The sequence below is a fragment of the Tamandua tetradactyla genome, chromosome 1, assembly GCF_023851605.1.
Source record: "Tamandua tetradactyla isolate mTamTet1 chromosome 1, mTamTet1.pri, whole genome shotgun sequence".
Lineage (NCBI taxonomy): Eukaryota > Metazoa > Chordata > Mammalia > Pilosa > Myrmecophagidae > Tamandua > Tamandua tetradactyla.
Window position 1 is genome coordinate 34,684,069 of NC_135327.1, and position 16,608 is coordinate 34,700,676.

Sequence of the window (16,608 nt, forward strand, 5' to 3'; positions counted from 1 at the left end):
GAGAAAAAAAAAAACAACAGTTTATATCTCAAAGGTTTATCATGAGAATAAGGATAACAGAAGTCGAGTGCTTAACTCCCTGTGAGGCACACAGTAGTAGTTAACAGAGAAGTAAGAATAATCCTAATAGCAGGAGTAGAAATAGAAATAAAATTAGTAGCAAACGGCCCCTACCGTTTGCCAAGCATTGTTCAGAGCGCATCACACACAAACTGCGAATCCTCCCTCCCCGGGGGCTGGGCGCTAGGATTATCCTCATCATCCTATTTCTGTGCTAAGAAAACTTCGAGCACAGAAAGCTTGAGTAACAGTGCCTAAACCACACAACGGAACCAAAAATCCCAGCCTAATCCAGAGGCCTAGCTTTTAATCACCACACTTCGCAGTCCGATTCCGGAAAAATGCTAGACTATCAGACAATACAGCTAAGCTTAGAAAAACACTAAAGGAAATATGTTCATATGACAGATTCATCACATCGCTGGAAGTATAAGCATGAATGTTTTTTTTTTCCCTCCCGCGTTTTTTCCTGCTTTGTCCCAAATTTCTCTTCCCGACTTTGGAGCTAGTACAGGGGTAAAGTAAAATTCGTAAGGGAGACGCAGGAGAGGACCCCGAGGAAGCCGCCCCGCCCCTCTGCCTCAGCCCCGCCCCCTCCCCGTCCCTCCCCGTCACCTCCTCCCGGCCGCCCAGCTCACGTTGAACGCTGGCAACTGCCCTTCGGACGCCCGGTACAGCTCGCGGACCAGCTCCATGGCTTTTTCGCAGAACATGGCGGACGCACCCCAGCCTCTTCAACAACGCTCTCACGCCAGACAGTCGTCGGACTCTCGACCGCTGCGCTGCAATCTCTCCCTCAGCTTATGCCCCTGGCTTCCCACTCCGTTTCTCCTTTTGGCGCCAAACACACCAACCAATGGAAAAGCACTGCTAGTCCGCGGGCTACGGTGGCCGAAGAGGGACATTTACCTCCGCCGCGCATCTGCACTTGAAGAGGAGCAGAGCTGGCGGGCCAGCCCCCAAAGGACAGTGCACTGGGAGGGGTGAGGCCTCTACGCTGCAAGCTCCGGGTCGCCACGAGCTCGGAAAGACAGAACTTCTCGCAGCACGGCTCGGGCTGGAGGAACGCGCATCCTTCCCTTTTCCGCCTTTTGCCGTTTGACTCATTCATTTTCATTTAGGTTTAGACCTTTGGGACGAAGAAGAAAGGTTCAGAACTTGCATTAATACTGTGACGCAGCGTTTCATTTGTGTACTTTTACAGCATGAGTTTTTTGTTTGATAGTCAAGGGAAACCAGCTTTCATTGAGAACCTCATGTGTGCGACGAACTGAAATTTATTTAGTTTATTTCTCATAATTATCCCTAAAGGTGATTATTAAGGCTATTAAGAAGCAGAGTAGTTAGGTAACTTGCCCAGGGTCACACTGACTTTAAGCTTTCCACTATCAAACCAAATAAAAACAGTAGCACTTTTTTTATTTTTAAGCAATCAAGTAAAGTTGTTTGTAAATCAGTCCTTGTCACAAGGTCTCTAGAGGGAGAAAAAGTGCCCTAGAATTACACGAATCCACAAAGCATTTTCTCTTCTAGATGACCTATGGAAAGTTTCTTAACCATGTAGAATCAACAGGGAATCACTGCTATAGAAACAATGTATACTAACTACGCTGCTTTTTTTTTTAAAAGCAGTATTACTTCTAGCCAACCCTAGAAATTCCACTGCTCTTTTGCAACTATAGACACTTGATATACGACTGAAAAATGGCCAGATTAAAGACAAATCCTCTGAATTTTATCCTTATGTGGACTGGCTTTTCCTTCTCAGCCCTACAGTAAGGAATACTTTAGCCAAGTGTTATCATCCACATTCTACCATGGATGTAATGCAGGACTGTGGTCCGAACACCACTTTCCACGTTCCTCCTCTGCCATAAATTTCTTAATTTGTGCCTTTAGGCAAAGTCCCTGAACTTCCCCAAGACTTGCTTCCTTATTTGTAAAATGGGGATAGAACCCCCTCCTTGGGGGATTCTAATGACTAAGTCATTCCTTCAGCCAATATTTAGGAAGTGCCATTTTTTCTAGACACTGAAAGCAGTGAACAAAGCCCTTGCCCAGTATTTATTGATGATATATATTGATGACAAGTGTGAATAATAATAAGCCAGGGAGGTAAACAGTGATGGTGTGAGGGTCTGAGGGTTTTGAGTCTAAGTGTTGGGAGAAGACCCGAGGGCTGTAGAGAGTAACCCATGTAGATATGGAGCAATGCAAGTGCAAAGGCCCTGTGGAGGGATGTGCGAGGAACAGCAGGAAGCAATATGGAGCAATCCAAGTGCAAAGGCCCTGAGGAGGGATGTGCAAGGAACAGCAGGAAGCCAAGTGCTGAAGTAGGCCAAGAGGGGAGACTGGTGGCTTAGATAAGGGAGGGGCTGGAGGCCAGAACAGATAGGGCCCAGTAGGCTACTTCTTTTGGTTTTATTTTGAGTGAGATGGGGAGCTATTGAAGGGTTTTGAGCAAACAAGTGACAGGATCTGATCTAGGTTTAAAAAAAGGTTTTTTAAAAAAAGATGTTTGTGTGTCTGAATTGGCGAAACAGGGCAAACACGGAGGCAGAGAAGCTATTAAAATAATCCAGATGAAAGGTTAAGTGATGACAGCTTGGCCCAGGGTGGTGATGGTGGAGGTAGTGAGAAAGCTTTGGGTCTGCTATACACTTTGAAGGGAGTGCTGTCTAGTCTTGCTGATAGAAAACCTGTGGCCTAGGAAAAGAGGCATCAAGGATGACCCTGGTGCTTTGGCCTGATGAACTGCAAGGGTGAAGCTGCCCATCCAAGGTGGGGAAAGTTGTGGAATTGGGGATCCCAGTTTTCAACTGAGTAGTAAATTTAGGTGCCTGAAGGACATCAGAATAGAAATGAGTAGACCATTGTATAAGGAAGCATGGAGTTCAGGAAAGAGGTGTGATCTAGAGATATAAATGTAGGTGTCACCAGTGTGGGGTGGCATTTAAAGCCTGAGTGCTTAAAACACAGGCAGCAAGTGTGGACCAAGAAAGACTAAATTCCCCTTACATTTCTCCCTCCTTGCTTTTTTGTCTTTCAATTTAAGAGACTTTATGAGTGATAGGGTCAAATATTTTTTACATTTTAATTCCCAATCAGTATGTGATTCCACATCACTTTAAAGAATTCACCATTTAGAGTCCATAATTTTTTTTAAAAAAATGTATTTGGAGCTATCCACACAAATAAGAATGCTGGTTGTGGTATTTATTAAAATGGTTAATGAAATTCTTTTCTAATTTCACAGCATCATTGCAAACCTAATGTAAGAAGCTATTTCTAAAAGCATTTCTGATTGATCTTAAATTACCAGATGCCAGATGCCAATAGTTTTCAAACTTACAAAAAGGTCAAAATTGGAAAAGTTACTTTGGAATAAACAAAGAAATATATCTCTCGATTGTGGGTCATAATGCACAATGAACTATACAGTGCTAAAGAAAGCCAAAACTATAAGACTAAATTTATGAAACTGCCCTTATTTCTTCTTTTCTAGGATGGTTGAATTAGTAGTTAATTGGATTTCATAAGTGGAAATTTATTTTTGAACTCCACCCCATCAGCTAGTTCTAATTGCTTTATAAAAATCCAAAATCGAATACTGATTTCTAAAAAGTAATTCGTTTACACTGTTCATTTTCTGCATGTTCAGCTCCAAAGTAAAAAAGAAATATCTGTACCTTTATGTTTCAAATTTAAAAATTTAACAAGGAGCATACATTTAAAAAATCAAGTCCTGTGAGAAAAGTGGCCAATGATTGGAACCCTGTGGTTTGTTACTCTTTTCTTTTTATTCTTGTAAACGTGTAAAAAACAAACGAAGAAAAACTTATTTTGAAATAGTGTCAAACTTACAGGACAGTAGCAAAAATAAAACAAACCTCAGAGAGCTTCAACACACCCCCCACGCCAAAACCCAGCTCTACCAATTTTAACCTCTTGTCACCTTTGCCATATCATTCTATCTACCTAGCTACCTATTTGCTGTTCTCATTAACATTTATTAACCTTTCGGGGGGAGTGGGGGGTGGTGTTCAGATTTGGTTCCCGATGTTGGGGGACCCGGCACAGGGCTGAAGTGGTAGCTAGGGAAGCAGGCTTCGGGCTCTGCGGGGACTCCTAGCTGGACCTGAGGCCAGGTGCAGGGCAGCGGACCCACGGCGCAGCCCCGCCCTGCCGGTGACGCGCGCCCGCGGCTTTGCCCGCCCTTCCCCAAGATGGCTGCGGGTCGGCGCTGGGCTGCTAAGCTCTCCCCGCCGCCCGGGGGCGGGAAGAGGGCGGGGCCGGCGGGAGCCCGGCGCTGATTGGCCGGCGCGAGGGCCGGGTTCCAGCGGAGCCCATATCCCGGCGCCACGGCCTGGAGCTGGGCTGTGAGGCCGGCGGCTCAGAGCGGCGGTGGCGGCTGGAGCTGGCGGTGGGGCCGGGGGGCGCCCTGGGTGGCTCGGGCTTTCGGTCGCGGGATGAGGAAGCGGACCGAGCCTGTCACCTTGGAGCATGAGCGCTGCTCCGCCGCGGGCTCGGCGTCCTCCGGCTCGGCCGCTGCGGCGCTGGACGCCGACTACTGCCTGAAGCAGAACCTGCGCCTGGCGGGAGCGGGGCCCGCGGAGCCGCGCGGCGCCGCCGACGCGGGCATGAAGCGCGCGCTGGGCAGGTGAGGCGGCCCGCGGGCGGCCCTCGAGCCCCCGCCCTTCTCCACTTACCTGCCCGCTGGACCGCAACCCACCTGCCTCCTCACTTTACCTGAGTCACGTCTCCACACCCATCTCCGGACCTTCTCCCCCTCACCTGGCAGGCAGGGCGGCCCGCTAGGACTCGAACCCCCCGCCCCTCTCCAGTTATCTGCCCGCGGGAGCGCTCCCCCCCTGCTTCCCCACCTCACCCTATTGACCTCTTTCCACAGCCTTCTCCGGACCTCCTTCCTTCACCGAGCCCACCCTCCCCAGTTACTTGCCAGTAGGGGCTTTACCGGTCTCCTGCAGTACCTCTCGACCTTTGCACCCGTCCCCCACCCCGCACTCGTAATCCCCCCCACCCCGTAACCTTTCCCAGGTGAGCCCTTGGGAGCCCTTGGGCTGGGAGGAGGGTTGCTGGACCGGCGTTCTTTCCGAGGGACTGGAGCGGCCGTGAAGTCTCGACACCCCCCCGCCCCCGACAAGGGAGGACTGAGGTATCCCTGGGGAGGACCCTAGAGCGCGGGGTCCACCTGACTTCCCCTTGGCTACTTCGCCGGCTTGACGCGTAGAGCCCTCTCAGTCCCTTCGTTTTTCGATCAGGAACGCTCCTCCTCGGGTAGCTAGTTGTCAGAACCAGCTTACCGTGCTCAGAAATGCTGAACTCTGGGGACTAGCCCAACGGTCCTTAGTGTCCGGGGAATGGAAGGATGCAGCTCATCCTCGCTGTGGGAGGAAGGCCTGGCTCTTCTTGTGCAGGAGGTTGGTGGCGATAGGAATCTGCCCAGATGAGTTGGTCTTCTTGGGAATCTTCGTGGAGTCCCCAAGTCTTTCTTCCTCTGAGGTGGAAATGAATGTGTGTATGTAAACTGACTTCAAATTTGAGATGGGAGCATGTTTCACAGAACAAATTTCTCACCTCACATAATGGTCTAATTTGTTTTGTTAGGAGAACATACTATTCAATGCAGTTTTGAGGCCTTGGTGTTTCTTGGTGTCTTCTGAAGAAATTAGAATGTAATGTTCTCTTTTGTAGCAAAAGGTCGTCTGGTATGTCCTTCATTGATACAGGACACTTCAGTATAAAGTATTTGTCAAATAACTCCTCCAGGAAAAAAAACCCTCCATTGCTTAAAAGATCATTACATTAAACTGTAGACCCCTGCAAGTCCGTGGCTTCCAACACTTCCAGAAGGGCAGTGACCAGCAGATTTTTGTTTTTATGTAAAATTATCTAGCAGGTAGTTAATATATTTTATGAAGCTGATTTGTCCTCTTTTTCTGTGGAAAGGTTTATCTGCATTAAAAACTCATGCATAGCTTTAATACACTCATAAACAGGCTTGCCTTAGCCCTTAGATTAAATGGGAAGTTCTTCCTTTGAAGAAATCAAATTATTGTTTAGGGAAACAGTGCTGAACTGGCACCTTCCTTGAAAGATGTGCTGCTGCTGATTCAGTTAATTTTGTGTGAGGGAACAAAGAGAGAAGGCCAAGCAGTGCCCATATCCTTTGGATGAACAAAAAACTGTTAGAGGAATAAAAAGAAAAACCGAGGGAGGGAAGGCCAACTTTGTTTACTCCTTGGCCTTCTCCCCTCCCAGTATCCTCAGGCTATGTTCTGGCCTTTATTCAGCTGTCATTCAGGCCTCCTCCCAGAGGCCTTCCAGGATCAGCCCACGATGTCCAAGTGGCCAGCCCTCCAGTCCCAGCCCCCTTGTTCAGTTCACTTTTTTCTTCATTGTACTCATCACTTCCTTGGCAGTATCACTACGTAACATTATCAGGTATCTGTTGAGGTGTTTTATTGCTCTTTTTCTCCCCCAATGGAATGGAAGCCCCAAGAGGAGAGCAGGGGCATCATTTTCTTCACATCTGGGTCCCCAGTGCCTGGCACATGAGAGGGGACAGAAAATGCTTGAAGTATAAATATCTATAGAGTAAATTCCTAGACATGGGATGGCTGGGCCAAGGGGTGTGAGGATTATAGCTTTAAAAGATAAAGCTAATTTACCCTCCAAAGAACTGGTACTGATTTCGATTCCTACCAACAGTCTTAAGGTACCTTTTTCTCCTGTATCACCCACCGGTACTGTGTATTACTAGGTATTTTGATCTCTGTGTGATTGATGAAAAATGGTAACTGATTTGGACCTTCAGTTTGCATTTCTTAATTGTTAGGTGGCATGCCTTTGCAGTTATTTACATTTCTATGTCCTTTTTATTTACATTTCTATGTCCTTTTGTTTGTACAATGCACATTTCTTTCAACTTTTTATTGTGGACATTTTCAAATACACAAAAGTAGAAAAATAATATAATGAACCCCATGAATCCATCACTCCTCTTTTGCCAATCTTGAATCATCTATTTTTCCATTTTTTTATTAGGAGGGGGAGCTGGAATATTTTAAAATAAATTATCGTATCCATAAAAGCATCACTATGTATCTCTAATAAATAAGGGCTTTTCAAAATGTATGTAATCCTAATGCTATGACCATATCTAGCAAAATTAACAGTAACTTAAATCTAATAGCCAGTCTACATGCAAATTTCCCCAGTTGTTTTAGAAAAGTCTTTTAACAGCTAGTTTGAAAATCCTGCACATTTCTTAAGTTTAGTCCTAGTCATTTTATCTTTTTTGTTATTGAAAATAGGATCCTTTCTTATATTACATATTCTTATTAGTTTTTGCATTTATTAATTTTGTAAGTAGCAACTTATTGTTTCTTATAGTTTTTCCAGTTGATTTCCTTGAATTATCTAGCTGCAAATAATAATTTTGTCCCTTGCTATCCAATTTTTAGGTCTCTTGTTTCTTTTTCTTTTCTGACTGCATTGTATTTCCAGAATAGGGTTAAATTATAGTGATGATACTGAGTACACTTGCCTTGTTCCCACTTTTAATGCAAATGCTTTTAGTGTTTTTGCCTTTAAATGCCATACTGGTTATTCTATTAAGGGTTGTGTGGCTAATATTAGTTTTTTAAATAAAAAAATGTTTGTTGAATTTTATCAAATACCATTTCAGCAGCTATAGAATGATAATATAGATTTTCTCTATAACCTGTTAACATGCTGAGTTATAGTACTGGAGTTCCTGTTATTGAATCATAACTGCATTCCTCAGGTGAGATTACTGTTATTGTGAAGCCAGATTCTATTTTTTCATATTTTATCTGGGAGTTTTATATCATTATTTGGTAAGACTAGTCTATAATTTTTCTTTTTTAATGCCCTCTTTGTTAAGTTGTAGTTGTGCTTTATATAGCTCTGTAAGAAGCTTTTCCTTTCTCTTTCTGCTTTGGAAAATACTTTTGAAATTATTGGTTTCTTTAAATTTTAGTAGCATTCATCTATAAAATTGTCAAAGGTTGGTACTTTATTAGAAGATAATGTGTTGATAATTTTAGTTTCTCCAAAGTCATTGGCTTGTTTAGATTTACTGTATCTTTCAGGATTCAGTTTTGATAATTTGTATGTTTGAAGAAAATCATTTTATCCAGCTTTTTCCCTCTGTGTATGGGATTATTTCCCTAGTCTTAGTCCCTATTTTGTGTACTTATGTGTGTTTTTTTTCCCCTCCTTTTTTCTTGATTTATATTAGTCAATGATATATGTAATAAACACATGTACAAATATACACGTGTCTATATATATATAATATATATATGTATGTGTTGTATATATCTATATATCTATATATATGTGTATATTCGTCCGAGAAAATGTTTACTTATCTGTTAGTTCTGAGAGACTAGGGGGATGGTGAGGATTGTGAAGTAGAGAGAATATGTCCCATCTGCAGGGGACAGCAGCTACTGCAGCCTGGCTTGCATCTATCTGACAGGGATATGGACCCAGGGTGGCCAGATCTTCCAGTCTTCCCAGAAAAGAGTAGCTGGGATTTGCATGTGTGTTTGCTATCTCCAGATTTTTAATGTTAACAACTGATGCAGAAGAAAGCAACAACAATTTTGGAGGTCCAAAAAAACAAAAATATTCCATGTTTTTGTTTTTTTTTTTTAAATTTCTGGACAAGGACCTTTTTTGTTTTTTTAAAAGTAGATGTTTAAAACATCTACTTTGGGTTAGACCCATATGTCCATTTTGCTCTCCTTAGAGGAGGAAGTGGATATTGGTTCTACTTTACATAACCTTGCACTCTGGAGTTCTTCGGAATACACAGTGAAGGAATGAGTGATGTAGTTTGGACTCTGAGAAGGCAGAATGAGATGTGCAAAGCCTGTATATTTCAGTCAGCCACATCTTTATCCTCCCTTCCCAACTCACAGACCAGGCCTGCCCAATTGAATGATGTTAGCAGGATGGATGGGAGGTTTTATGTCCCAGTCACCATCATGAACAAACAGAACACAGGCACGGGCACCTCTAGGTCTTCCTTGACCCAAAGGAAGGGCTCAACTAGGACTGCTCATGGCTTCACCTAACCCAGGAGGCAAGCAGCTGAGGCCAGGTTCTTTCAGCATCAGTCTTCTGGGTTTAACACTAAGCTCATTCTTCAAGCATCTCTTACTGGCATCACTTCATCCTTAATTTAAAGCCGATGAGAGTGAGTTCTGAGCTAACTTTCATAAAGTCAGTTTTGTCCATCCCCTTTCTCGTTCTCCTGTACTTACAGTCTACTTGGACTGTGACAAGGAAGGGGGCAGGGTTTGTTTAAGACTGCCTCAGCTAGGGCGCTGGCTAGCACTGACTTTGGTTTCTCTTATTCAGTCCTCATGGCAGCCAGGGGCCTGGACCATAGACTCACTGCCTCCCTGGTGTCTCCACTTGGTTCCCAGTGCTTTTTAGTCAGTATGCATCCTTCTCCCTCTCTGAAGGAGTAACCTCCATCTGAGGAAACTGATCAGACAGTGCCAAAAATGTGGGAGATAAAAAAGCCCTTGAAGATACTAAGTGGGAAGTATTGTTAGAAATGGAAAAATAAGTCATCTCATCAGGTTTTTATGTTGGGAAAAACCTTCTTTCCAGACTTGTGATTCTCCTCACATTAGCATGCTCTTCTTTTCAAGATGAAGTCTGCAGGAAAAATATTTCTTATAATATAACCTTAAGCTCATACTCTTCTCCCAGTGACGATGCCATAGGATATAAATTTCAGTGGATTTATGCTTTGCCAGGGTGCTCTTTCGGCATGGAGAGTAGGCACGTCGTCTGTCTTGTCCTGAACTGAGGGCCGTTGTGGAATGTTGGGACAGACGGTGCCAACCCAGGGAAGGATGGCAGCTAGGATGACTAAAAGGTTCAAGGGTCTGAAGGGTCTGTTATTTAGGTCTAATCCCCACTGTGGTATCATTTGGTATTTTAGAGGAAAGTCTGTGTGTAGATCTCCAATTCATATTTTCAGAGCCTGTGGCTTGGGGTAAGTTGCTTAACTTTCTGAGTTTGTTTCTTCCTCTGTGATGTGGGGATAAAAACCTCAGTGGATTGCTATGATGCTCAGATGTGTGGAAGTGTCTGGCACAGAGTGCATATCAATAAATGGCTGCTTCTAACATGATCGCCCTCATTATTTGTTGTAACATAATTAGTTTGATGTACTGGGGAAGCACTCTTAATGTACCTCAAGAACATTCTGCTTCCCTGTCACCTCTTTTCTTCCCCAGGCTATTACTGTATGGCTCCCAGGCCATTTGGTGTGAGTGTAACTTTCAGCAGTGTTGAATTGGCATATCTACTGGTATTAGAATATTTTTAACAATGCTTTTTAGTCATTTAACACTTTCTTCACTCTTCCATTGAACGAATATTGAGTGCTGAGGCTACAGGAGTCAACAAAGTTGATCCTCTCGTGGAGTTTTATTCTGGTGGGGGAGACAGATGACAAATGAATAAGTATGTGATATGTCAGGTGTTTCAGGGTGCTAAGAAGAAAAGTGAAGCCAGGTAAGGGAATAGCTATGGAGTAGGCTGTGTTTGGGATGGGGCCTTTTTGATAAGGGGATATTTGAATGGGAAGCCCTGGATGGTTTAGAGCAGACAATGACGTTTTGTGATTTATATTATTACTCTGCCACTCTGACAGCTATGATGAGAGTAGACTGAACCGTTGGGCGAGCCGAAGTAAAAGCAAGGAGGGCAATTAGGAGTTTTTGAAGTCATACAGGTAAAATAGTGGCTTGGTGGCAGTAGAGGTAATAAGAAGTGTTAGATTCTGGATATGTCTTTGTTTTTTTAATAATAAACATTTACTGATGTGTAGGCAATCTGCAGTTCACCTCAGACTATCTCCATCTTTAGGTAGAGGATTGAAAACAGTTCAGGGAACAAGCTACCTATTATTTGAGAATTGCCTTTAATCAGAAATAAAATGTTCTTCAATCCATTTGTCTGATTACCCTCAGTGCCCTGAGATTTCCATTCTCTTGATAATTAAAATGATCAAAGGATGGTTTGACCCAGGAGGTCAGCAAGCCCAACTTTGACAAATCCTAAGATGTCTTTAATGTAAGAATAATTATGCTTTTCACAGATGCCATTACAGTCCTTATAAACTCTATGCTTATAAAGTTTGAATGTACTACAAGACTACATAGTTCAGAGTGTTGTAGTAAACATTCAGTAAATATACTATCACTTTGCTTGCTTGTGGTTGTTTACATTTGTTACATTTGATTTATCTTATTTCATCTTGGTGAATTATCCCTTTTATTAATATATACTGTCCTTTATCTCTTATGATGTCTTTACATTTAAAGTCTATTTTGCCTGATATTAGTATAGCTACTCCTGCTTTGGTTACAACTTGCATGGAAAATCTTTTTCCGTCCTTTTATTTTCAATCTAATTGTATCCTTGTGCCTAAGATGAGTCTCTTGTAAGCCGCATATAGCTGTATTATAGTTCTTAATCCATTCTGCCAGTCTGTATCTTTCAATTGGTAAATTTAGTATGTTAACATTCAAAATTATTACTGAAAAGACGTTTCTTGAATCCACCAGCTTATCTTTTGGATTTTTTTTTATAAATACCATATGGTGGGATAACATTTCATTCTTTTTCCATGTGAGTATCCCATTATTGCAGCACCTTTTGTTGAATTTGTTTGTTTCTGTTGGTTTATTTTGTTCGTTTGTTGGTTTTGGGAAGTTCATGGGCCAGTAATTGAACTGGGTCTCCTGCATGGCAGGTGAGAATTCTACCTCTGAACTACCCTCATAACCCCCTCTTTTGGATTTTATTTGTCAGATCTATATGTTCTTTTCCCTCTTTCTCTTTTTATCCTTTAAGTTACCCTTACTGGTACTCTTCAATTCTGTGCCCTTCTCCAGACCTCCCACTCCTGTCTTTTTTTTTTTCAACTGTCAGAACTCCCTTTAGAATTTCTTGTAGGGCCAGTCTCTTGTTGACAAATTCTTTCAGGATTTCTTTGTCTGTGAACATTTTATTCTTTCCGTCAATTTTGAAGGACAATTTGGCTGGATACAGAATTCTTGGCTGGAAGTCTTTCTCTTTCAGGATTTTAAATATATCATACCACGGCCTTCTCACCTCCATGGTGCCAGTTGAGTAGTCTAAACTCAGTCTTGTGTGATTACCCTTGTATGTAGTAGATTGTTTTTCTCCTGCAGCTTTCAGGATATTCTGCTTTTCTTTAACATTTGACAGACTGATTAGTACGTTCTTGGGGAAGACTTATTATTATTATTTTTGGTGTTTATTTTCTTTTTTTAAAAAATTTTTTATTAATTAAAAAAAAATCACAAGAAACAAACATTCCCAACACATACACTCAGCAGTTCACAATATCATCACATAGTTGCATATTCATCATCATGATCATTTCTCAGAACATTAGCATCAATTCAGAAAAAGAAATAAAAAGACAACAGAAAAATATAACAAACAGAAAAAAAAATTTTACAGGCCATACCCCTTACTGATCCCTTTCATTGATCACTAGCATTTCAAACTAAATCTATTTTAACATTTATTCCTCCTATTATTTATTTTTATTCCATATGTTCTACTCGTCTGTTGATATGGTGGATAAAAGGAGCATCAGACACAAGGTTTTCACAATCACACACTCACATTGTGAAAGCTATATCATTATACAATCATCATCAAGAAACATGGCTACTGGAACACAGCTCTACATTTTCAGGCAGTTCCCTCCAGCCTCTCCATTATATCTTGGATAACAAGGTGATATCTACTTAATGCATAAGAATAACCTCCAGGACAACCTCTCGACTCTGTTTGGAATCTCTCAGCCATTGACACTTTGTCTCATTTCACTCTTCCCCCTTTTGGTCGAGAAGGTTTTCTCAATCCCTTGATGCTGGGTCTCAGCTCGTTCTAGAGTTTTTCTCAATCCCTTGATGCTGAATCTCAGCTCATTCTGGGGTTTCTGTCCCATGCTGCCAGAAAGGTCCACACCCCTGGTAGTCATGTCCCATGTAGACAGGGGGAAGGTGGTGAGTCTGCTTGCTGTGTTGGCTGGAGAGACAGGCCACATCTGAGCAACAAAAGAGGTTCTCTTGGGGGTGACTCTTAGGCTTAATTTTAAGTAGGCTTGACCTATCCCCTGTGGGGTTAAGTTTCATATAAACAAACCCCAAGACTGGGGGCTCAGCCTATAGCTTTGGTTGTCCACACTGCTTGTGAGAATATCAAGAATTCAACTTGGGGAAGTTGAGTTTTCCCCCGTTCTCACCATTCCCCGAAGGGGATTTTGCAAATACTTTTCCACTCACTGATCAAATCACTCTGGGATTCATTAGGGCATGACCTGGACAAACCAACAAACTCACATGTCCTATACAAAGTTCCATGTACTTAAGGTGTTCAATCAACTATCTACATAAGTTATATTAGGAGATGCACTAGTCAAAGTATAGATTTGTACCAAATAAATATTTTTTGCTTTAGTCTCACACATAAGGTGAAATTTTAAAATATTAAGTACCATCTATTTTCAGCACACTGCAGTAATGACATTCTTTTGTTCTTCCTCATACAAAAACATTTTTTAAATTTATGCATTTAGTCACTATCATTATACACTCTAGGCATTCCTAGATTACACCATCTCAGTCTTTATCGTTTATCTTTCTTTGTGATTTCATTTATGCCCCAGCCCTCCTCCCTCTTTCATTCTCACATGCAGCTTCATTCAGTGTTTTAACATAATTGTATTACAGTTAGGTAATATTGTGCTGTCCATTTCTGAGTTTTTATATTCAGTACTGTTGCACAATCTGTATCCCTTCAGCTCCAATTACCCAATATCTTACCCTATTTCTATCTCCTGATCGTCTCTGTTACCAAGGAAATATTCCAAGTTTATTCACTAATGTCAGTTCATATCAGTGAGACCATACAGTATTTATCCTTTTGTTTCTGGCTAATCACACTCAGCATAATGTCCTTAAGGTCCATTCATGTTGTTATATACTTCATAACTTTATTCTGTCTTACAGCTGCATAATATTCCATCTTATGTAAATGTCACAGTTTGTTTAGCCAACTTTCTGTTGATGGACATTTTGGCTGTTTCCATCTCTTGGTAATTGTTAATAATGCTGCTATAAACATTGGTGTGTAAACGTCCATTTGTGTCCTTGGCCTCGTGTCCTTTGAGTAGAGACAGCATATAGATGGGTCCTGTTTTTTAATCCATTCTGCCAGACTATGTCTTTTGATTGGAGAGTTTAATCCATTAACATTCAGTGTTATTACTGCATGGTAGTACTTTCTTCTACTATTTTGCCTTCTGGATTTTATATGTCATATCTAATTTTCCTTCTTTTTACCTTTACTCATAGTCTGCCTTTCTACACTCTTCTCCACACCTCTCTCTTCTGTCTTCGTATCTGTCTCTAGTGTTCCCTTTAGTATTTCTTGCAGAGCTGGTCTCTTGGTCACAAATTCTCTCAGTGATTTTTTGTCTGAAAATGTTTTAATTTCTCCCTCATTTTTGAAGGACAATTTTGCTGGATATAGAATTCTTCGTTGGCAGTTTTTCTCTTTTAATAATTTAAATATATTATCCCACTGTCTTCTCTCCTCCATGGTTTCTGCTGAGAGATCTGTGCATAGTCTTATTGTGCTTCCCTTGTATGTGATGGATTGCTTTTGTCTTGCTGCTTTCAAGATCCTCTCTTTCTCTTTAACCTCTGACATTCTGATTATTAAATGTCTTGGAGTATGTCTATTTGGATGTATTCTCTTTGGGGTACACTGCACTTCTTGGATCTGTAATTTTAAGTCTTTCACAAGAGTTGGGAAATTTTCAGTGATAATTTCCTCCATTAGTTTTTCTCCTCCTTTTCCGTTCTCTTCTCCTTCTGGGACACCCACAACACGTATATTTGTGCACTTCATATTGTCTTTCAGTTCCCTGAGTCCCTGCTCCTATTTTTCCATTTTTTTTTCCTATAGTTTCTGTTTCTTGTCGGATTTCAGATGTTCCATCCTCCAGTTCAGAAATCCTATGTTCTGTCTCTTGAAATCTACCATTGTAGGTTTCCATTGTTTTTTTTCATCTCTTCTACTGTGTCTTTCATTCCCGTAAGTTCTGTGATTTGTTTTTTCAGACTTTCAGTTTCTTCTTTTTGTTCTTTCCTTGCCTTCTTTATATCCTCCTTCAATTCATTGATTTGGTTTTTGATGAGGTTTTCTTTGTCTGTTCGTACATTCTGAATTAATTGTTTCAGCTCCTGTATGTCATTTGAATTGTTGGTTTGTTCCTTTGACTGGGCCATATCTTCAATTTTCCTAGTGTGATTTTTTATTTTTTGCTGGCGTCTAGGCATTTAATTACCTTAATTAGCTTATTCTGGAGATTGCTTTCACTTCTTTTATCTAGGGTTTTCTTGCTGGATGAATTTGTGGTCTATCTGTTCTTTAATATTCCGTTCAGCTTTATCTGGACCTCTAGCTTAAGTTTTGTTTAACAGAGGAGAATTTTTCAGTTCTTGTTTCTTGCCCTGCTTGTGTGGTGCCTTCCCCCCCCACACATTTAGGAGGGTCTACTTAGATATTATAGACCCCAGCCACATTTTCCCATACCAAACTGGCCTCCTATTAGGAAGAAAGAGTCACCTGCGTCGGTTTTTCCTGAGAGTGAGACCCAGCAGGTTGAAAGACTTTCCTGTGAAGTCTCTGGACTCTGTTTTTCTTATCCTGCCCTGTGTGTGGTGCTTGTCTGACTGCAGGTCCCACCAGCATAAGATGATGTGGTACCTTTAACTTTGGCAGACTCTCCCTGCTGGGGGCGTGGTGGAGACAGGAGAGGTTGTAGGCTGGTTTTAATGGCTTCAGATTACCAAGCCCTGGTGTCTGAATTCCTTGATGGAGGGATTCCACCTGGGTGGGGCTTCACCCCTCCCCTGGGGAAGGCACAGGCTCCAGATAAGCCCCCAAAAGAGCTCACTTCTGCCTATGCCTGGGGCAGTTGCAGCCTGAAAAATCCTGCCGCTGTATCCAGAGGCAGTCAAGCCTTTGTAGATACACAGCCACAAAAACCTGTGTTTCCTTCTTTTCTTTTTTTCCCCTTTTTCTGTCAGTCCTGCTCCCTTGGCACCGGGGCAAAAATGAGCAATCTCTGCTTTGATCAGATTCACCTAAGCTGGGGGCCTATTTTTAGTAGTCAGAATTTGTTAATTAGTTCCACAATTGGCATTTGATTGTGCCCAGTCCCTGCTGCTGGTAAAGTCCTTTCCTTTCCCTTCTGGGGAGCGGCCTGTGGGGGAGGGGCACTGGCCACTGAAGCTTTGGGAACTCATGGTTCCGGGGGGTGCTCGCAGCAGGTCCAGCTGATCCAGACTGAGGTAAGCTGTGTGTCCAGTCACTGTCGTGGCTCCGGGAGCTGTTCTGTACTGTTTCTGGTTATTTAGT

The 16,608-nt window shown here is 42.1% G+C and overlaps 2 protein-coding genes across 3 annotated transcripts in view; one reads left to right on the forward strand and one right to left on the reverse strand.

The window, feature by feature from the left end:
• Positions 1–897, reverse strand: part of GINS1 (GINS complex subunit 1) — a 40,767-nt gene extending 39,870 nt beyond the window's left edge. For both annotated transcript variants that reach the window (XM_077114149.1, XM_077114139.1), the window contains exon 1: positions 699–897. In XM_077114149.1, the coding sequence (XP_076970264.1) occupies positions 699–773 (75 nt within the window). In that variant the 5' untranslated portion in view covers positions 774–897. The remainder of the gene's footprint in view (positions 1–698) is intronic.
• A 3,516-nt stretch (positions 898–4,413) lies between these two features.
• Positions 4,414–16,608, forward strand: part of ABHD12 (abhydrolase domain containing 12, lysophospholipase) — an 88,218-nt gene continuing 76,023 nt past the window's right edge. Inside the window, exon 1 of the mRNA XM_077114160.1 lies at positions 4,414–4,720. Coding sequence (XP_076970275.1) covers positions 4,530–4,720 — 191 coding nt within the window. The 5' untranslated portion in view covers positions 4,414–4,529. The remainder of the gene's footprint in view (positions 4,721–16,608) is intronic.